Source organism: Cibotium barometz, chromosome 60 (genome assembly GCF_041138505.1).
Source record: "Cibotium barometz isolate CiBa-2024 chromosome 60, ASM4113850v1, whole genome shotgun sequence".
NCBI lineage: Eukaryota > Viridiplantae > Streptophyta > Polypodiopsida > Cyatheales > Cibotiaceae > Cibotium > Cibotium barometz.
In genome coordinates, this window is record NC_141105.1 from 7,008,604 (window position 1) to 7,030,523 (window position 21,920).

At 43.3% G+C, this 21,920-nt stretch overlaps 1 protein-coding gene across 4 annotated transcripts; it reads right to left on the minus strand.

Moving 5' to 3' along the window:
- Positions 1-16,581: 16,581 nt before the first annotated feature.
- LOC147604920 (small ribosomal subunit protein uS2y-like) lies at positions 16,582-19,017 on the minus strand. 4 transcript variants are annotated; one of them, XM_086793733.1, is made up of 6 exons: positions 18,878-19,017; positions 18,675-18,802; positions 17,664-17,926; positions 17,393-17,590; positions 17,083-17,293; positions 16,582-16,983 (listed from the first exon to the last, which is right to left on the minus strand). In XM_086793733.1, the coding sequence occupies exons 2-6, from the start codon at positions 18,790-18,792 to the stop codon at positions 16,844-16,846; spliced, it is 930 nt and encodes a 309-aa protein (XP_086649859.1). In that variant the 5' UTR covers positions 18,793-18,802; positions 18,878-19,017; the 3' UTR covers positions 16,582-16,843. The 4 variants fall into 4 exon arrangements, with proteins under 4 accessions (XP_086649859.1, XP_086649860.1, XP_086649857.1 ...); XM_086793734.1 differs by having other exon boundaries at positions 16,582-16,980; positions 18,878-19,014; XM_086793731.1 differs by having other exon boundaries at positions 17,077-17,293; positions 18,878-19,014.
- Between the last annotated feature and the right edge of the window lie 2,903 nt (positions 19,018-21,920).

Here is a 21,920-nt window from a genome sequence, read left to right on the forward strand (position 1 = left end):
TGCATCAGAGGAGGTGAATTTATTAAAAACATGGGCACCACTATACTACTGCAGATCTGCTCCATTCTCCTCATACACTCACAATTGGCCCAAGCCCTCCTGTTGATTGCTGTAAGGTCTCCACAACCTAAATCTTATGAGAGCAATGATCTATTGTAGTTGCTGCTGGGGGGAGAAAACCAGTTGCCAAATCTCGGCCGTTCCACGCGATTTCGCCGTCGATTTCGCAACTTGCAACTGCTTAAGACCTTCATCATTACAAGGTGATTTTGGATCATTGAGGGTTCATTGATGTGACCCTGTCTCCCGCCTGCGTCCAAAAAGAGGCTCTGGCGAGGTATCTCCACTCCACCTGCCTCTCCTCAATGGATCTGAGCTCCGTACGGGCGGCATCCAATTAAAACTCTCAATCCATGAGCTATCTAATGCACTCTCTTGAAGCCGTTGTAGGTAGACAAGGCCCCTGCGAATACTCCTCTCTTAGAGACAGGCAATTTGCTCTGCGCTGCCTCCTATAAATGATTGCTAATCTCGCCAAGGCCTGCATCTAGGACCCTTGCAGTTGGTCCTGAGTGAATTTCCAGCCTCTCCCAAATCCCCTCTATCCTACATCTCTGGGTCCTGAACGAGGCTATCTGGAATCCAGGTAGTCATCTGCATGTCTTGTCTCCACAGATCATCCAGGATGAGAATAACCGGAGTGTGGTCGGAAAAAGTAGTGCCAGCCAAAATACCAATCATGCCGCCATGCCCACACACCCACTCATCAACATAGAACCGATTGAGTCTAGATAGGTGAGGGCCGGTGTTCCTCCTATCCGATTTGGAGAAACACATACTCCCAGGATTACATCTGAACTCTAGAAAATGCCAAGGGTCCTATCCTCTGAGAGGGCCAAGATCAACTCCTCCCATGCCGAGTTCTCTGCACCTACTATAGTGGCCATGCCACCTCCAAGGCTGTCATCGGTCAACTCCAGCATGTTAAAGTCCCTGCCCATACACCAAAAATCTGCCTGCGGTAGGGACTGGACTGTACTCCAGAAGTTGGCTCTACTAGCTGCTATGTTCAGCTCGTAGACATTCAGGAAGCCAACACAGTCCTCCCCTATCCTAATGGTAACCCACTGAGCCCGTTGGGACCAAAAGGTGTGCCTCTCCTGCCCTACAAGATCTTCCCGCAAAGCAGTGGGTCGTCCCTCTGAAAGATCATCGGTGCTCTTGTAAGAAGAGAATGTCAATGGATCCACCAACTACTACTCTATGGAGCTCCTCTCTAAGGACACCGCGCCTCTGGAAGCACTAAGGCCCCCCAACCCCTAGATGTTCCATGAGACAAGAGTGGTGAGAAGCGGAACTATCAAAACTGCCCTCCACTCCAAGAGTCTTGGGCATGGGTTTCGATGGAGAGTAATCATTGTCCGTCCTAGGGCGAAGCCGCGCCAGATGGGCACATATCTTGGCCTCCATGTGGACCCACTCTGTTTGAGCCCTAGAGTATGCATACTCCAAACTCCAACTATCACAATGTAGGTATCTGTAGGATAGGGGAAGTGGTATTGCCACACAAACATGTAGGAAAACAAAAAGCAGTGCGTGAAAGTAGTATTTTTTCCCACCCCTAAAAAGGGGTATTTTTGGTCTTATTTGGGTTTTTTTGTCTTGGCTGCTGGCCTATAGCCTTTAGGCTGACCGACCAGCACTCCCCCTTGGTATATATCGCATTGCCTCATCACTTCACCCAATGTACCACTTCATTGCACATACCCAGTACCAAACGTTGCTGTTGTTGTTGCTGCTGCTTCTACCGGGCTCTACACAACACAGCTTCATCCTCCTCGCATGACATTCAGCACATCAGCGTTTCTGGTGGCCACACGTCAGGACACCATCCCACCCTCTGCCTAGAGGCCACACCATGGGACAGCAGCCCTCTCTACTACATCCTTTACATGAGCATACATCAGCATTCTTCAGCGTTTTACATCAGGCTTGCATTAGCGCTTACATGAGCCTTACATCAGCACTGACATCAGCGTTTATCATATGCGTTTACATCAGCCTTACATCAGGCTTACATCAGCGTTTATCATCAACAGATTATCAGTGCTTACATCAGCACATCAGTGTTTTCTCTACAGCTGCTCTGATCTCTTGTACATCTGGTCCTTTCGTCCTTTTGACCTCACAAGCAACACCTCTAGGTTGGAGGACACCATCTCCCCTGCTTGATCCCTATGGCCGGAGCCGCCCAACTCCATCCGAGCCAAAGTCCACAGATGTGTGTGTAAGCACATCTATCATGCACAAGTCGTGCAGTGATACAAAAGCTCTATGGACTACCCCTGTATAGCGGTGGATACTGACTCCGTGCCAAAGTCCAAAGATGTGTGTGTAAGCACATCTATCATGCACACGTCGCGCAGTGATACAAAAGCTCTATGGACTACCCCTGTATAGCGGTGGATACTGACTCTGTGCTCCCGTCCATCCCCTGTGGGGCACTCAAGGGGAAGGAGAAGATTGTCATCTCCTTGAACATGCCACCTCCATCAACGAGGAGGCACCAAAAAAAAATGTAGTCGACTGGCTGTCCCAACGTCCTGGGAGGGCTTTCTAGCAACTCGAGGAAGAGCCCGGACCGGAGAGACAGCAATGGTCATCTCCACCAGCTATGAAAAATGATGAATCAATCAACGGGACAAAGCTGGTCGTCTGCCACTCCAAATGTGGCACAGTAGACAGCCGGAGGGCAGTTGTTAACCCATTCCTAGGGTTAACAAGGGCTACTACCATTATCAAATATCAAGGAGTCAAGGTAGAAACACCAAAAGATCATGCATTCAAGATGTGAAGCAATGGTGCCCAAATCTACAACTTGGATGGGCGCCCGTAATGGTCCATTGGAATACTTCTTGCGATTCCCGTTTCAAGAGCGTGTGGTAGCGACTTTGGATGAAGTCCCAAGTGATGTACTTCATGGATATATTATGAGAGTAGTCGTCGTAATAGCATTAGGCCTCTTATGAGCCTAAAGTTCCCGGCCGGTCACAGTTTAAGAGAGTGTGAACACTTATGGCCATGTATATAAGTGAATCTCTCTCATAATACAAAAAAACTCTTCCATTGTACAATAGAGTCTTGCTCTTGCTAATCCTCTTGCTAATCTTTATCTAATGCATGCTAGTGAGTGTGTGAGTGGAGTGAGGTGAGAGGAGGGATGAGTACACATAGTGCAACATGGCAGTGTGACATCAATCGCAGGAGGCACGGTGGAATTGCTTCTCAAGGAGCTGTAAAGCTTGGAGACCTCAAGGGTTACGAGCTCAGCCACCACAGGAAAGATCCTCATGACAGTTGCGGTTCACCACGTAATCTCTTGTTGGATGTGTTTCAAGGGGGTTTGGGTGAGCCATAACAACAACAGAAGTGCTTTGGACAGGCTAAGAGGGAGGGGGGGAGGATATGGAACAGCCGAAGCAGAGAGGGAGATGGAGGAGGGAGAGTCGAGACAGACTGCGGGAGGGGAGGGATGGCTACGAGGCTGGGCCTACTGCAACCATTGAAGGGTGAGCACTCTCCAAAGGTTGAAAACCTGGAGGGAGTCCCGACAAGGTAATGGTCTCTAGAAAGGAGGGGGGAGGTGTGGTGGTTGTGTGCGGGGTAGGTTCGTCTAGGGAAATGCGGGGGGACCCATCACCGTCAAGAGACTGCTGAGATAAATGCTCAAAACGGTTCTCTGACAAAACCGTATCCTTCTTGAGCGTACCAACCTGGCGTGCATGTTGACGTCGCTCGGCTCTCGACGTCGTTCGGTGGCCCTGCCTAAGGCCAGCAGTCTACACTATCCTGCACCAGCCTCAGCTGGGGCCTGATGCGGACTTGAGTCCCGCCCACCCCTATGGAGGGTTTGAACTAGGCCCGCCCCACGGGGGGGAGGGGTGGGGAAGACAACTAGTGGCGGCCTCTTGGACAGCCGATGAGGGAAAACTTTGGCGAGGTATCCCATCTAGCGATGACAAATGAAACATTGGCCTGCACTAGCCTCAGTCGGGGCCTGGTGCTCTAGTACATGGGGACCTGAGTCCCGCCTACCTCCCTTGTGGAGGGTCTAGACTAGGCCCGCGCGGGCGCGCGGGGGGGGAGAACTAGAGGGGGCCTCTTGGACTACCAGTGATGAGGGCAGACTCTGGCGAGGTATCCCATCTAGTGGTGCTAGATGGAACATTGGCAAGGAGGCCAAAGTACTCAACTCTGCAAAATCAGGTACCCTACACACTAGGGAGCAAAATGATGGGAGGCAGTGAGTCTGGGAAGGACATCCAACTACGAAGGGATGGAATCCCAGTCGTCGCAAGAACAGACGCAACGGTTTGGGGGGGTTCCTCCACATGCTAGAGCACAGGGCGTACAAAGTGATCCACAGGTTTTAAGAAGATCACAAAGGATTTGGTACCCAATGGAGAGATTGGCATATAATGGGTATGCAATGCATTATGCATACATGACATCAATGATAAATCATGTGGAACCATCATATTTTGGAGAAGCTATTGGAAAGCATGTATGGGAGAAAGCAATGGATGAAGAGATGGATGACTTTGTTCACAATGATACATGGGACTTGGTTGCATTACCAAGTGGAAAGAATGTCATTGGTTGCAAATGGGTGTATAAAGTGAAATGTAAGCTAGATGGATCAATATAAAGGCATAAAGCAAGGCTAGTTGCCCATCACCCTCCTGATAGCACCACCTATCACCAGGAGGAGAGGAAGGTATTCCTTCGTAAGACCTAGAAAGCAGACTGTCTCATAGGAGAGCCTAAGACACTAGCCAAAGGATCCAATGTCAGGTTGAAGCCGTGCTACCACCTCGCAAAGAAGGCCTAGGCCGTACATAGTGCGACGGGACTCAACTGCATGACTTTGTCCAAGGTTGTAGGTGAATTGAACTCAACCTAGTCGTAGCCATGCCTAGGAGGATGAATGTCTGTGATCTTTCCAGGCATGCCCAAAAAGGCTTGCCTATAACAGATCCCTAAACTGTCCACACGCCGAGCGGCTACCCACAATCTTGCATACCAAGGTGGAGGCCTCCAAAGAGGCACCTATCAAAGCAAGGAGCTAGAGATCCTCTTCTAGAAATAAAAGCCTTGGGACGACGGCCTAGGCCGGGGATGATGAAGCGGCTGCCATGGAGTCCTCCTGGGGGTTTGAGACCAAAATATGCCGAGACTTGCCACAAGGAAAAAAACCCCCAAAAGCAAATATCGAAAGGCCGGGATGGGGGGAGGCAACGACAGGGCTGAGAAAAGGGGGGCGGGGGGGGAAGGGGGGCGGCAAGGACAAGTGGCGGAAGACGAAGAGAATAAGAGGAAGGGAGGCACAAGTAGGCCTAGTGGGCAGGAGGCGCAGGAGAGGAGGACAAGGGAAGAAGGCGATGGAAAAAGGAGGACAGGCGGGAGGCGAAGGCAAAGAGGGCAAGGGGCACTGGCGGGAGGCAAGGGCAAGGAGGGGGAAGGCGAGGCCAATGAGGCGAGGGCGAGGAGGGCTGTGGTGGCACAAGGCACGAAGCGCACCGCAGCACGGCAATGATGGGTCACATGCAGATGCGCAGGGGGAGCTCCAATCGTTGCTTCGTTTTTGGTAACTTGCATTTCCATAGCCTTTGCCAAGTTTTCTTTTCCTGACTGGCCTTAGGCCCAAGATCCTCCCATAGTTACTATTTTGTCACCACCCATAGGCACATTATTACAACCTCCAAAGGAAGATAAAGGAAAAAATATAATGCTCTAATTAGCATCAGCCCTCCATAATATGACTCCATCACAAATGCAAGATCATATTCAAGTAATAGAGCAATGGCTAAAACTCACAAGGAATAAAAAATGCTACACGTCAATATAAATTTGAAGACTTGAAACAGGAATATAATAGCCTTCAAGTAGAGCCTTAGAAAGTATTAAAACAAGTGGATAAAGCTAATGGGAAAATAATGTAACTATCAAATAAAGGAGCAAAGTTATCGATGGAGACTATCACATAGCTCAAAAGTTGTAATAAAGAAGAATAATCAAGAGCTTCAGTAAAAGGTGGAAGAAACGTAGCAGGCTATAGAGGCTAAGGCCAAGGAAGCAACCAAGCTATTAATTGATTTAGAAGGACCTCAAGAAGCAGTTGGAGGACAAGCCAAACAAGTAGTTTCTATAGAAGCCTGCAAAGAGCTGATATAGATGAGGCATTTACCACAGAGGAAGGAGTTTGAAGTAGAAGAGGCTAACAAGAAGAAAATGCACAGAAGCAATAGATCATATAGGCCACTATTAAAACATAAAGGCTTAGAATAAGGGAAATGCAGTTAGAGGAAAACGCATGTAGATCTCCATTAGACACAAAGGAAAAGTGTGTTTGTATAACCATTATGTAAGTAGATACATGAACAAGCTTCAATAGAAATTCTATAGATGCACGTAGACATGTAGATTGAAAAAAAAAACATCAGTTTAAGATTAATGTTGAAAAGAAACAACCTGGATTTTTGCAGCTAAATGTCTCTGACATGGTTGGAAGAAGATTATGATAAAGATAATTTTCCAATGTTGAGAAACAAAGAAAAGGTACATAAATTTATTCAAATGTACAAGCCGTATGTTGCATAGCAAGGTGCCACATCAACCTAAACCCACTTGAGCACATCGATGCATTTTGGTAGTCACATCATGTACTAGCACAAGACATTTCCTCGGGTGCAAGAAGTAGCATTGCTTTTGCAATAAAGCAATGGGCTACTTCCACATTAAAAGTAGTCCATTGCTTTTGTAGTAAAGCAATGGGCTACTTCTACATTAAAAGTAGTCCATTGCTTCTACATCAGAAGAAGGTGGCGCAAGTAATGTACAGTAGTTCTCTTATAACCTTGCCTTACAACTAATAGTACAATCATGTCATCTACTTTAACTATATAATCGTCTTTCACTACATCTGCTTAGTCTCTTTCAGTAGTCTAATAGTATGCTTTTCTACATGTGTGCTTAGTCTCTTTTAGTAGTCTAATAGTGTGCTTTTCTATGTGTGTGTGCATGTGTTGGATACACTATTGAACTAGTGATCCTACATATTGAGCATCCAAGCATCCGGATCCATCCTAATCAACAGTGCATGTCCATCTTGTTGTGCGAGTTAACCCTTGACACATAGCCCACCGACCCTATGGGGCAAGAAATTTTAAACCCAAAGGCATAAGGTTTTGCACAACCATCCCCTTACAGTCCACCACCACCTAAATATATAGAGAAGACATGCTAAGGATAGTGTTTCAAATGGTGGGAAGGGGGGTTGTCACAAATATAGCACCTAGAAGCCTAGGTTTAGGCAAGACTAAGCCAATCCACACCTCAGGATGGTAACTAAATTTTATAAAATTGGAGATCCCACTCAATCCCGAGAGAAGTTTAATCAAGTTTGTGAATCCATGGGTAGGATTGATGATCCCACCACACCACAAATCTATGGTTGTATTGTATGGCAAGAATGAACACAACCAATTGGTATGGTTGTGTGCAGTGACTCTATAAGATGAAGCAAATAGAGTCACAAGGGAAAAGAAGACCAAGAGTAAAGGGAAGTTAGGAAAGATGGAGCAGCTTCCTCAATCGCAACCAACCAAGGTCTTAACTTAGATCCAATATTACATATACACCCAGAGAGAGTGCATATTTGTACATTGCATGCAGAGATAAGGATGCTTGACTATTGTGGCTTCATCTTGATTATGCTTACTCTATTCAGCCACCATAACTATCAGATGCATGTATTGAACAATGTGAAAGTTTACTTTTTCTAAAATGGGTTTCCATTGAGGACATGTACATCTTTAATATGGGTGTCCATGGAGAACATGTACGTCATAAGAAGGATGAGAATAAATTAGGAACAACATGGGATGTGCTAGCGGATGTATAAATGGGAGGAGAAAAACATAGGATATTTTTGCCAAACCATGATGATAAGCAAGTGATAGCAATGTGGGAATATTTGAAAGCTATATACAAGCACACACAACAAATCAAGCAAGCAATCCCATAAAGGCTATTATGGATGCATCTGGAGAAAAGAACATAACATATTATTTGGTAAGGGTAAGAATGTCTTACAATATATTTAATGGATGTGATATAAGGTCACTAATGTACTAAAGCACATTCTCTACGTGCATGGACCATATTTCATCAACATATTTCATCAAAGAAAAGGGACCCTTATCTGTATAGGATGCTCGAGGCATGGAGAAATCACACTATCAAGCACAAACTAACTACTTTTGAACTACATGCCATAGTGGTGGAAAAACAAGAAGCAACGCTATGCATGAACTTTTTAATTAGTTTTACAAGTGCGCTAGTTACAAAGGATCAAGGCACACGCCAAGAATCTGTAGCTCAAAGGTTTGAATTAGTTATAATTTTTAATTTACGTTTATTAAAAATTACTAAAAATAAAATTTTATTATAATAAAATGGTCGGCCATCCTCATTTTATAACTTGTGTATGGCTAGGATAAAAGATACAGCAAGGAAGATTGAGCATTGAGGTGTGACCCTTGTGCATGTACAAGCTTTACAAAGGACTAAGGTCGAGGAGAACATTAGGATCAAGGAGAAGAGGGCAGTTGAGTTACAAAGGCATCACCACAAATCATGGCTTAATAGGATGCCCGAACCCCTGTTGAAATATACAAGTGAATGAGTGTGTGCGGGAACAAGCCCTTAGCAAGAGGCTGTAAAAGAGAATCTGTAAATGAGTGAGAAGCAGTGAAAAGGTGAGAGGTATCTACTGCGAGTAAAAAAAGGGTAGCATGAGAAGATTTAGGATGTGTGGAGATATTCTGAGAAAAGTGAAGAGGTGGAGAGAATCAAGCAAAAGAGGTGGAGGGAATCAAGGAGAGATCAGTGGTATTAGATGTAAACTCTATAAATTGAAGCATTGGATGTAAACTCTATAAATTGAAGCATTGGCCTAATGAGAATTTGCTAGTTTTTTATTATCCATCCCTACATTAAGCTATCAGTTAATGGCTCACTAATCTCATCTTAATCATCATCTAATCTTCGCAAAGTGGATTGTGACACATCTACCAACATTGTTTGAGATGTTAGATGTATGTGAAGTTTGTATGATAGACAAGAAGCATTGGCATGCGTTTCCACAAGAAAGAAAGAATCGTACAAGATTATCCATACAAATTTTTGTGGTAAAATACCAACCACTGCATTGGGTGGTTCTTCCTACTTTTTGTTACTAATCAATCACTTTAGCAGCAGGAAGATGAGGGATGTATTTCCTTTAAGGCTAAAGCTTTTGGCAAATTTAAAATATGGCATAGTTTGGTTGAGAATGAGAATGAGAATGAGAATAAAAATTTAAAATATGGCATAGTTTGGTTGAGAATGAGACATGAAAGAGGTAGAAGAAGTTTCGAACAAATCAAGGAGGAAATTCATATTTGTTGAATTTAATGCCTACTATAAGGAGCATGAGATTAAGACAGATTTGGAAATTTCTCTCATAATCCATTAAAAAAATGTTGTTGCAGAGCACAAGAATTATACAGTTGTGGAGATGGTGTGGACTATGCTTAAAGGGAAATGAATATTGGGGTAAGGCCAATTAACACTATCATGCATGTCTATGAAACAAGTGTTACACAAAGGTAGTGAAGGGCATCTCACCTCAAGAAACTTATTTTGGTAAGAAACCTTTAGTTGTATATTTCAAGACATTTGGATGTGATTGTTTTGTGCATGTTCTAGACTTATCCAGAACCAAGTGGGATTCCAAGAGCAAGAAGTGTATATTCTTGGGATATAGTTTGGAGTCAAAGGGTTACTGGTAATGACCTAGAGGGGTAAAGAAGATAATTGTCAACCTTGATGTGGTGTTTAAGGAAAAACCTCATCAGGTGGGGAAGAAGGCTCCATTCCACACTATTCTTTAATAAATAAGTAGCCTAGTAGATACAAGCACTAGTGATAATATCAACTCCACAAGAGGTGGATTCATAAGATTATGAAGAAGAGAAGCCTGCAACACCTCCCACTTCCTTGTCCTTCCTCTTCTTTGTCGTTCTTTTTTGTTGTTCTTGATGGTAATCTTCTTCACATTATCTTTTAATTATTGGGGCCCTTGTGCCTTACCATTCTTTGCACCCCCACCAGTGCTTCCTCTTTCTATCGTTGTTGGGGCTCTTAAGTCTTGCTCTTGTTCACACCCTCTTGAACTTTGGCCTTCCTTGTACCCTCTAGTCCACCTTTGTTCAGCATTCTTCCTATTCTTGGGTGGTTGGCTCTCTATCTTTTCTCCATTAGTAGGGTCTTTCGTTTACACAAATCAAGGATCCTACAGTGGTAATGGCTTTCTTTCTACTCCCTTGAAGAATTGGGTGGCTTTTTTTGGTTGTTTGAGTAGGGCTTTGATGGAAAAGGGAAGGGGTGTCCTTGTTGAAACAAACTTATTTTCCATAAGGCTTTGTGGAAAGAAGCATATCCAATGCTTGGATTTCCTTCAACCCTTCAAAGAAATCCCCTTATGCCTCGAGGAGTGATTGGGCTCCAGTCTCTTACTATACAAGATCATTGAGGAGTCCATGGCAACCTTTTGGTGGGGGTTGTTGAATTTGCAGCAATGTGATGAGCTATGGTGGATCAAATGCAAGAATCAACATCATTAACAAAGAGATTAGATGATGATTAAGATGAGATTAGTGAGCCATTAACTGATAGCTTAATGTAGGCATGGATAATCAAAAACCATAAAATTCTCATTAGGCCAATGCTTCAATTTATAGAGTTTACATCCAAGCATCTAATCCCACTGATCTCTCCTTGATTCACTCCACCTCTTTTGCTTGATTCTCTCCACCTCTTCACTTTTCCCAGAATATCTCCACACATCCTAAATCTTCTTATGCTACCCTTTATTCTCTCCTAGTAGATACCTCTCACCTTTTCACTGCTTCTCACTCATTTACAGATTCTCTTTTACAGCCTCTTGCTAAGGGCTTGTTCCCGCACACACCCATTCACTTGTATATTTCAACACCTCCCCTCAAGTGAATAATCCTAGCACACATGGACCCTATACCAAGTTTCCCTCTTACTTGGTAGTCTGCGAGACCAGTGCCTGAAGTCCCTAAACTCATAGTCCTTGACACTCTCTCTCTCTATGTGTCCAAGGCTACTACAAGTGCCCATGACCTTGACTAAAGTGCTCACACATACATCTACCACATGGCCTACATCATCGGTGGCTCAGAGTTGGTTTTACTCTGTTAGGGCAGGTTACATTGGGTTGTGGGGTTTCTCTCTCTCTCTCTCTCTCTCTCTCTCTCTCTCTCTCTCTCTCTCTCTCTCTCTCTCTCTTAGAAAAGATGATCTGACTCCACTTCCTTAGGAGTCTCCATGAAGTTTGCCGATGTTGTTCCTTCTCCACTGGGTTTGCTGTAGCAGTCTCCATGAAGTTTGCCGATGTTGTTCCTTCTCCACTGGGTTTGCTGTAGCAGTCTCTTGCCATGTGTCCTGGCTTCCCACAATTGTGGTAAGTGAAGGTCCTTCCTCCTACGCTGCCTCTTCCTCGTCCTTGTCCTCGTGAGAATCCTCCTCGGGTGAAGAATCTCTTTTAAGGCTATGAAACTTGGGTGTTCAAATCTTTCATGCCATAGCTTGCTTATCCCCGACATCGGCTTGCTTACCTTTCATGCCATAGCTTACTTATCCTGACATCAGCTTGCTTATCTGTTACAAAGATCGCACTTGAGTTATTGGAAATTATATATATATATTTATATCAAGAACGCTCGTGGGTGACGTGCCAGTGGGTACGTGTGATTTGATTACCTATTTCTCACGACAACGTTGGGATTGATTGATGTGTTTAATTGATTATTTAAGTAACATGGATTATATCTATGAGTATAGGTAGTGAGATGTGAGAGGGTCGCACTATATGAGGGTACCAATTGTGTTGTCGTTTACAGATGGTGGACTGAGTGAGGATGTGAAGACAAAGACCATGTGCTAATCATGATATTTTTGTATCAAAATTTTATTGATCATTTGTAGTCTATCATGTGGCTAGATTTTATGTGCATGTGTAGTTGTGTATGTATGTCTATTAGATTTAATATTGTGCAAAGGTTTTAGCATGTGCAAACCTTTTAAACTTTTAACAATGTTATTTATATGTAAAGCAAAATCCCAAAAGTGGAAAAGGTGCCATTATTGGCTCCAAGGGCTAAAAATATGAATATGATATAAATACCATGTGTGGGAGAAGGAGCCATGCACGTCGGGGGGGGGGGGGGGGAGATTGCACCCAATGCCCTTGCTCATGTGTTGATAAGTATTTTCTTCTTCTTATGCTATACTATAGTGTGTTAATGTGAATACCCTTGTTTATTTGAATTGCAAGCTACATAAATACTTGGAGAAAAGATTCCTATTTCATTATCTTTCACGACATAGCTTGCTTATCCTAACATTGGCTTGGGCTATAAAAGTCGACAACTCATACAAGTTATTGTGCTAGAGTCCTCTCCCTACAACATTACTATTGGCCTGTATGATGATTGCACCATCCTTATTATAAATACCTCTCCCTACGACATTGCTATTGGCATTTATGGTAATTGGACCATCCTTATCAAAGAGAACCTTCAAGTCACAGTTAGATATAGTAGCTGCAATTGATAGTGGATTCCTCTTGATGTCTAGCACATGAAGGACATTAAACAACTTCTTAGTACCATTACTTCTACTAGAAATAAAGAAATGGTAAATGTTCCCATGGCTAGGTATTTGGAATCATTGTTTCCAAACCACTACCAAGATGGACTCCCCAAAGGCTTGAGAGAGCTATACGAGCCCTTTTAGATAGTCATATATAAGGATGCTCCACTATCGATGATCCATGAACCATCGGATGCTCTTTGCACAAATAGCGGGATGCTCCACTATCGATGATCCATGAACCATCGAATGCTCAGGAATATTCAGCCTTTGCACAAATATCTTCAATTGCCATTAATAACTCTAATTCTACTTCAGCACTGCTCTTGGACTCCTCCTTCAAAGGCTTCAAAGTGTTGTTCTTTTCATCTTCTTCATTTCGGCTCTACATGATTAGATCACATGACCAAGCTTGTCGTAGTCAACACACTTTGCCTTTGATTCCTTCTTCTCAGAAGCATTGGGATTGTCAGAGTTCTTTTCCTTGTCTTTCTTTGCATTTATAGAGAATGCAACATCACTACCATATATGGCGTTAAAACACATCTCCTCCACCACCACCATTGCCCGTGAACTCCTCAAAAGTAAGAGGTAGGTCGTGCACTTGTGTGCTCAGTGAGGTCACCAAATTGTCATACTTTAGGGAGAAAAACTTTGATGCGTACCTATGTGCAAACTTTTCATTGGTGGTCTTGGTGATCCCCACCGTCGCCATCTAATCTTGTAGACTCTTTATCTATCCCGATATGAACTACTTTATTGCTTCTCCTTCAAAATGCTTTTCTGCTTGCAAGTTGATTCTCAAGGTTTTGTATCCTTGTCTGGTTTCTCATCTCATACTGGTTCTTAAGAACTGTCTTGCTTTTAGAAGTTGTCTTAATTAGGGGCACCATTGGATCAATGGCATTGGTGACAACAATGATACATAATGTATCTGCATTCCTTTGTCTCTATGGTAAAGCAAGAGCAAGACCTAACATATGGTCAGTTGTATGCTGAATCAGGGTTATTACCAAAGCAATGACCTTAGTGAAAACGATGACACATAATGTATCTACATTCCTTTGCCTCCATGCCAAAGAAAGAGCAAGATCTAACATATGTTCCATGATGGATCTGTGAGAAAGACTCGGCTTTGCATAAACCCCAGTTGCAATATTCAACAACTCATATGAATCAAGAATGGACCTAATCTTAAATTTCCAGAGAGTATAATTTGTCCCATGCAACTTTTCATTTCCATTACCAAATGATGGAGGATGGGCACGACCGATTGTGTCATTTGCAAGTTGGGGAACATCTCTCCAAATCTCCCTTAAAATAATAAAAAACTATTAAGAAAAGCTTTGTCTAGAGCCTAAGCTCTTATACCAAATAAGAAAACATAATAGCGAAAGCAAGATCTTCACAATACAAAATACCGAATTGCAGAAAGAAGTGGAGAGTAAATAATATTATTGCTCTCAAACTTTGATTACAAACTAATGGATATTCGCCCACTCATAAAAGGAGCTTTGAGGGCAATCTAGATGGACTTTGGATGGAGGATGTCCTACTTACATGAGTGCTTGAAAATAATGAACTCAATGATTAACCAAAAAGCTGCCAAAATACTCTATATATAGTGCCCAGGGTTAGCATGGATTTACACAATAGAGACTGTGTGCAACTCCCACTGCCATTTGAGATCGTATGGACCCTTCAAACAGGCCCTACAACTCGAGAACAAGGTGTTCTCGAGAACAAGGTGTTCTGGGTTTGGTAGCCACAACACTCACTAATGCAGTCACATAGCCCGCATAAGCATGCATTCAACTTTTAGTAGAGTACCAAGTCTACATAAGTTATCTCCTAAACATCTGGCCACATTTTTTACCATCATCCAATGTTTAAATTGGAACCTACTAGGAGGTGCTTGAGTGCTCAATAGTTGCTCCCCTCATATGGGGAGCCTTTCAAAATAGAGGACTTCTACCAACCCAACTTCACACTAGCTGGAATAAACTAACATGCTTGGTTATTGGTAGCTAGCTAATTATGAGCTCATATATTGCATTTACAAGATCTTCCATCGAATAAAACCAAAACTAGAATAGAAAATATGCATTGCTATATGTGACCTAATTATATATTATCTTTTTTTAATCCTAAAAATTATTTCCAATGCTTAAACTTGTGATCAAATCACCCTTAGTTTATAGGGATTAAGGGTGTCCTATCATGTATGTAATTGATTTATTTTTCATTTCACTTTAAAAAGTTTTAGGATTTCAAGGCTTGATTTATTTCAAGCCACACCAAACAACTTGTGTGTTCAATGCTAAAATGTTTCTGTACATGAATGACGGGTCAGATTTAAAACAAGGTGATTTGTCAAGATAAATTCGTAATAATTGATCTTCATAATTTAAGTAAATCCAAGAGCACAAAAAGAATTATATGAAATTATCTTTTCTCTTGGTTTTATATTTCAAAATTGTGTACATGATGGGATGGCCTAATCCCAAATGTATGGAGATTGTCCTTAAAGTCAACCTCCTTGCTAAATGATTGCGATCTTGAGGTCACTCACTCCCCCCTAAGAAGTTATCCTATGTCACCTCGGAGGAGTCCTTGCTCAATGATTGTGGTCTCACTCCCCCCTACGAAGTTCTCCTTTGTCACCTTAGAGAAGTCCTTGCTCAATGATTGTGGTCTTCAAGTCACTCCCCCTTGAAGAATCCTCCTTTGTCACCTCAAAGAAGTCCTTTCCATGCACTCTTGAAGAGCTACACGGACTACTCATCTAAGCGTTCTTACGTTCGCTGTTAATTTGGTATGTCTTTATAGACTAGCCCTAAGAATGTTAATTTGAATTTCTCCATAAAGTAAGCTTTGTGGTTGTCGATGAAGGATTCACTAAATTGTGCAGTGTAGCTTTGGGGGATGACACTTGGCAGCCTTCTGACCTATGGGACCTTGATTAGCTTACAAATGAGGAGATTTTCAAGATTCTCACAAAAACCCTCCACGTGCCATGCAAAAACCCACTACTAGAATGTATTTAAACCAGTTGTAGATTGCAACATTGTTAAAACCTCTTTAACTTAATCATAGAAAACAGACAAAGATGTTAGCTTACTTTACCCAACTCCTCTTGTCAGTAAAAAAACAGAGTAATGTGATTAGCTTAACGTAATTAGAAGAGAGCATCAACGTAGACCCTAAGTCTCCTGCGTCAACAAAAAAACTCGACCACAGCTTTTGCTGGATCACTCAAGCCTATCTACTACTAAGTGAAATTAGGAGCATGTGAAAGTGTGCAAATTTGTGCAGGCGCACTTGTGCACCCGTGGAGCATGAAGGGCCCTCTGCAAATATATATATATATAGAAAGAGAGAGAGAGAGAGAGAGGGTCGTTGCATGCTCATTTATGCTACGAATGACATTTAATTTTTCATGAAAAAGCTTTCAATCGTAGATTAGACAAAAAGTTAAACGGTTGGAAAAACTTTAGACAAACAATAACATGTAAAGGTTGCAATGACTAATCGATGAAATTTCAATTTTTCACTTGTTATGGGACCCTATTTGAAGTTTTGCTTCTGTTTTCTTTCATAAATTTTATTTATATATTTATTATTTCATTGATTTATATTGGCAAGTTGATGATGCTGGTCTAAAACCCAATCCCATTCAGACGATGCACTACAAACCCAAGTTAGCAATTTAAAACCAGGGACAGCTACCATTGAATACATCTCCATCTGCAAGACTGGCATAAAAACCCAAAACCATTGAATTTTGGGGAACCCGAGGGAGGAAAACAAATTTCTATCAAAAATGGGCTTCATTTCATGCCTCAGTCACAAAGATTGTAGACATACTCAGATGCATATAGATACAGCATACTTCACTAAAAAACCCAGTCATCAAAAAACTAGCCGCAACATTTTATCTAAGAACAATTCCCTGCCTTGACTATGTAGTAGAACTCTAAGAAAAACAATTGTTGCTCTTCACTCTGATTCGTGTCACTCAGTTGCAATAATCATCTGCAAAACTGCTGCGAAAAAATAACTACTGGGGTGCTGCTTCCCAACTAGGAGCAGTAGTCTCCCAGCCAACTGCAGTAGCAGCAGGAGGAACCACGCCTGCTGGATCCCAACCTTCAGCAGGTGCAGGTGCAGAATCCCATCCTTGAGCATCAGCTGGCACTGCTGCCCAATCCCAACATAGACCATTCAACATTACATCACCTGTCAGGAGACCAACACAACACAATATTTTCACAACAATGCATCATTACAAACCAGCACCTGTGGACCACTCTTGGGCAGGAGCTTGCACTGCCGCAGCAGACACTACAGGCTCCCAATTTCCAGCATCACCACTCTCTGGAACCCATTGCTCAGCAGCAAGGGCAATGGGAGGAGCAGTATACTCAGCAGGTGTGAACTCAGGGGCAGCACCTTCCTCCTCTTCCCGTTCCTTTGCCTCCTCAGGCTCTCGGTAAAAAAACAGATCCACCTAGGTGTACAACAAGTACGCTCTTAGAACCGTGTCGAAGTAGATAATGGTGCATCATGCTACAACACTCAATATCAAAACACCCAATTAAAAAATTACCATGACATCCCAACGCTGACGAGGAGAAATGGTACCCCTCATTTGAAGGACCATCCGGGCCAACATCCAGAAAAGGCAGCCAATGCTGTGCTTTCCCTTGTTGTTGGCTGGGATTCCAATATCGACATGGCGCATGGGAGAGTCCGTGTCACAGAAGGCAATGGTCGGGATGTTTCCAAGTGCAGCTTCTCTGATGGGCTGCAAAAAACCAGGAAATTTTTGAGCAGGGAGAGCAGGTTGGCACAAAGACCCCGAAAAAAAGGGTATTGACCTGATGGTCAGTGCGAGGGTCAGTCAAGATCAGAAGGCGAGGCTCGCAGAAGGTAGTCTGAAGCTGATTGGTAAAAGTTCCTGGTGTGTGACGTCCTGCAATCGCTTGTGCACCAGTGTACTGGGCAAACTTCAAGACAGCCCTTTGACCATAAGGCCTGGCAGACTGCACTATGATTTCCTGAGGATTTTCAATTGCAACAATGACCCTGGCAGCCAGCTCCAGCTTGTCCAAGGTCTTCCCCACATTGATAATGAAAATACCTAGAAATGAAAAGTCAAAAGCCATCATCACATATGTTGATTCAAATGCACATGAACAAAACATGGTTCAAGAAGTAGCATATAATGCTAGGCGGGCCAATCTGGCGGTCAAAAAAGGCTTGCATAATCTTCAGAATCTCGGCCATCTTAACTGGTCCATTTCTCAACATCAGTCAGGAGCTCTAAGCTGAAAAGTGTGGCCAATCTACTATGAGGAGACCCTGTATCATGACCTGCGCCTAGATAATCCTGGGGGATCTTCATGGGACGTGTTTACCGGGCATCAGGCCATCAACGCTCATCACAAACTAAACCGTGTGATGTGAGACTATTAATGATGTCCCAGATGCAGATTTTTGTATTTCATGTTCCATCCACTCATCAAAGATTCTTGAGTTAGGTCCATGAAGATTACACAAAAAGACTGTAGCCCAAATCCAGAATAACGACAACAAACATTGCTTCGTATGCTGTCGCACTAAAGCAGAGTTCTGTTGCAGAAAACCCTAACGACCGAAAGGACTCTATGGGTAGTACGTTCTGGTGCAAGGGCTACAAAGGGAACTGCTGCATAAAGCCTACGTTACAAGATGTTGCAGTAACGCTAGGGGAGAGAACATAGTACCGAGCGACGCAATGCGCAGGTAAGTGCATACTTCGCAGAAAATCCCAACGCACTAGCCCTAACGCATTTTGCACAGAAACCCTAATAAGCCCTAAGAGTTAAGACGAGAGGGGCACCACGCACCGTCAGATCGCCTCTTCCACACATAGCGCTCCATCTGGAAGTCGCAGTTCTTAGTGCCGAGGTGCACATCGGCGGCGAGCATCAACTGAATGTCCGATTCCTTTTGAGAGAGCGCCATAGCTGCAAACCTGCACAAACACCCACAAAGCTATAGACCCCGTCTGCTCACGCGAAACCTCCTCGCACTGAAAAGAGAAACTTACGGTTTCAGAACCTTCCCTTAGGGTTTCGAAACCTTCCCTTCGGATCAGATCTTTAGAAAATAAACTAGTCTTTGTGTGAACTGCGAGCATTTAATTAGAATGTTTGGGATTACGCTCTAAAAGTTCTAGCGTTCTACATCGAACTGATCTTTTTGTTATTATAGTTTACCAGTGTTAGGATACGGAGAGCTCTTGCAGAACCTGTGATGTACGGAAACCTATGACCTAGGGTTTTGTCAAAACGTTCTCCTTCTAACTACATGTCTAATCTTGTCTAGTTACAGGGCCGAGAAGCGGGGGAGGCCCTTTCTTTGTCCCAATGGCCGCACGGCCTAAGGGACTTCATTTGGCTCTACCTGTGACACCGAAACCAAGCGCAGGGATAAGACCAACTCCCTTGACAACCACACCCACAGGAGCAAGTGCCAAAAACAAGGAGTAGCACATCAGACCCATCAGGACCATCCTGTTCAATCCTCAAGAGCCGGATCTTCATCTTCAAGAGACCCATGTGGAATATCCTGTCCCACTCCTCACCCATCATGAGGAAGAGAGGGTGCAGCGCTTCTTTTTCCCGCATGTGAGTCACGCAGTAGACCCTCTTTTTGGAAACCCCTCATTCCAAGCCTCACACTTGTCACCTGCTTCGCTGGATGACAATAGTCTCTTCTCTCCCCTGCCATACCCGATTTTAGGGCACAACCAAAGCCATGGAGAATCAAGATGGCCCAGCCTAGAGCCCCAAAAGGAGGAGGACTATGGAGGACGCCAAATGCCGCTTCTTCTATCTGACGGAGAGAGAAATGATGCAGCTGAGGGAGCCCTTCTAAAGAAGCGAAGCGGAGCCCGAATCGGCCTAGACCCCAACGTCACCAGAATAGAGGCATTGGAAATGATAGAAGAGAAGATTCAGTACACAGAAACGGTAAGCTCTCTGTCACTCTCCTTGCTAATCTGGTTCAGGAGTGGCCAGCGAACTTACCAAACCAGAGTACTACTAGGTTTGTGCTATGGTCCACAACCTCCAGTAGAGGTGTTAAAGACCTAGATGAGAAATAACTAGTCCGCTCGAGGCCTCATAGTCGACCAAACTCAATATTTACCGAATAATTACTTATGCTTCTTGTTTAGAGAGGAAGGGATGGCTCTCAACTAGGGGCCAGCCCAATGGGTCCTTAGGAATTCTCCCCTTTCCCTTTTTCCGTGGTCTCTTGATTTTTCCCCTGTTTGGGTGGAGCTTCCTAATCTCTCGATGCATCTACACCCCTTAATCAAACTTCTCCTTGATCAGTAAGCTTTTGGGGGTCAGAGCTAATGTAGGGCTAAATCCTCGATTGCACCCGCAAGCTTTGGTAGAAATAAGCCCGAGTAAGGAACTTCCTAACTCTATTGTCATTGACTTAGGTATAGGTGTCACCTTAGATCAACCTCTTGTCTTTCAAGAATGTCCCTGATACTTTTTTTCATTGTGCTTCAAAGGATCATTTCATTAGAAACTATCCAGTTAAATTCTCGCCACCACCCCTACAGTCCGCTGCCCACCAGGCGGAACCCAAAGAAGACAACTAAGGCTTTTAGATCGTAGGGAGGAGAGGAAGAGGGCAGGGCCGCCCACAATCCCTCTCAGAGTCTTGCAGGAACTTTAGAAACAAATATTACTCGTGGTGAGTTAGAGAAAGCAATTATGGCCATGAAAAAATGTAAGAGCCCTGGCTTGGATGGCCTTCTGACAGAGTTTTTTAAAACCTATAAGGATTTCCTACTCAATCCTTTATTTGGGGTGTGGAATGAGTCACTGAGGTATGGTGCCCTCCCTTTTTCTATAAATGAAGGGGTTATCAAACTTATCCACAAGAGAGGCCCCAAAGAGGAAATCTCTAAATGGAGACCAATAACAATGCTCTCCACAGCATACAAAATATATTCAAAAACTTTAGCCAGATGACTTTTCGGTCATTTGAAGGACTAGATAAGACCTGAGCAGAAAGGTTTCATTAAAGGGAGATATATTCTTGATTCTATTATGGCCCTATGGGAGGGAGTGGAACATGCCCAACACACCAAGAATGATTTTATTTTCCTTAAAATTGACTTTGACAAAGCATATAACATATTAGAGTGGGATTTTGTTATACAAGATATGAGGCTGGGTCCCAACTTCGTAAAAATGGTGCAAGTGTTGTTTGGGAACGCCATGGCGAGGGTTACTGTAAATGGCAATCTAACTGGATCCTTTGTGCTGAGCAGATCTATTAGATAAGGCTACCCACTAGCTTCCCTGCTATTTGCTATTGCTACTAATGCACTTGGATGGCTGGTTCAGAATGCTATGGAAAAGGGGCACATGCAGGGCATTCACTTATCAAACAATAAAGGGGCACATGCAGGGCATTCACTTATCAAACAATAAAGGTCAAACTTGTCTTTTTATCTAGCGCATTAGGATCTATCATTAACCACTCGAAAACTGGAATTAGAACAATGATGTTTGAGCCGCTATAATGGTGGCTCCAAGGATGCAAGATCATAAAAATATGACAAATTTTCATACTTCTCTGGATCCGATGGGATTTGGGGTTTCTATGCATCAAAGGCAGTTATGGATTCTTGACAAAGTGCATAGCAAGTTTAAACGTTGGTCTGGTATGCAGCTCAGTTTTGCTGGAAGAATTATGGTGCTCAAACACATCCTCTTCCTTGCTACCATCTCCTTTCTGTCGTACTGGCGCCCTTCTAATTTTGACCTCAAACAACTAGAGAAAATATGTAGGAATTTCCTATGGTCGGGAAATGCATATGAAAAAAAAATCCCCAAAGTGCCATGGAATGTATGTGCAAGACCTAAAAAGCATGGTGGCTTGGGAATACCAAACATACTCGATTTTGTAGATCACATGGCTGCCAAATGGATAGTCAGAAGCTTCATAGCTCAGCAAGAAGACTGGGCAGTCCTCCTCAACAGAAGTTTCAGATTTGTAAACTTCCACCAAAGGAAAAATATCCTAGAGTTGATGCTCTTCTTCAGCTCGATGATGAAAATTAA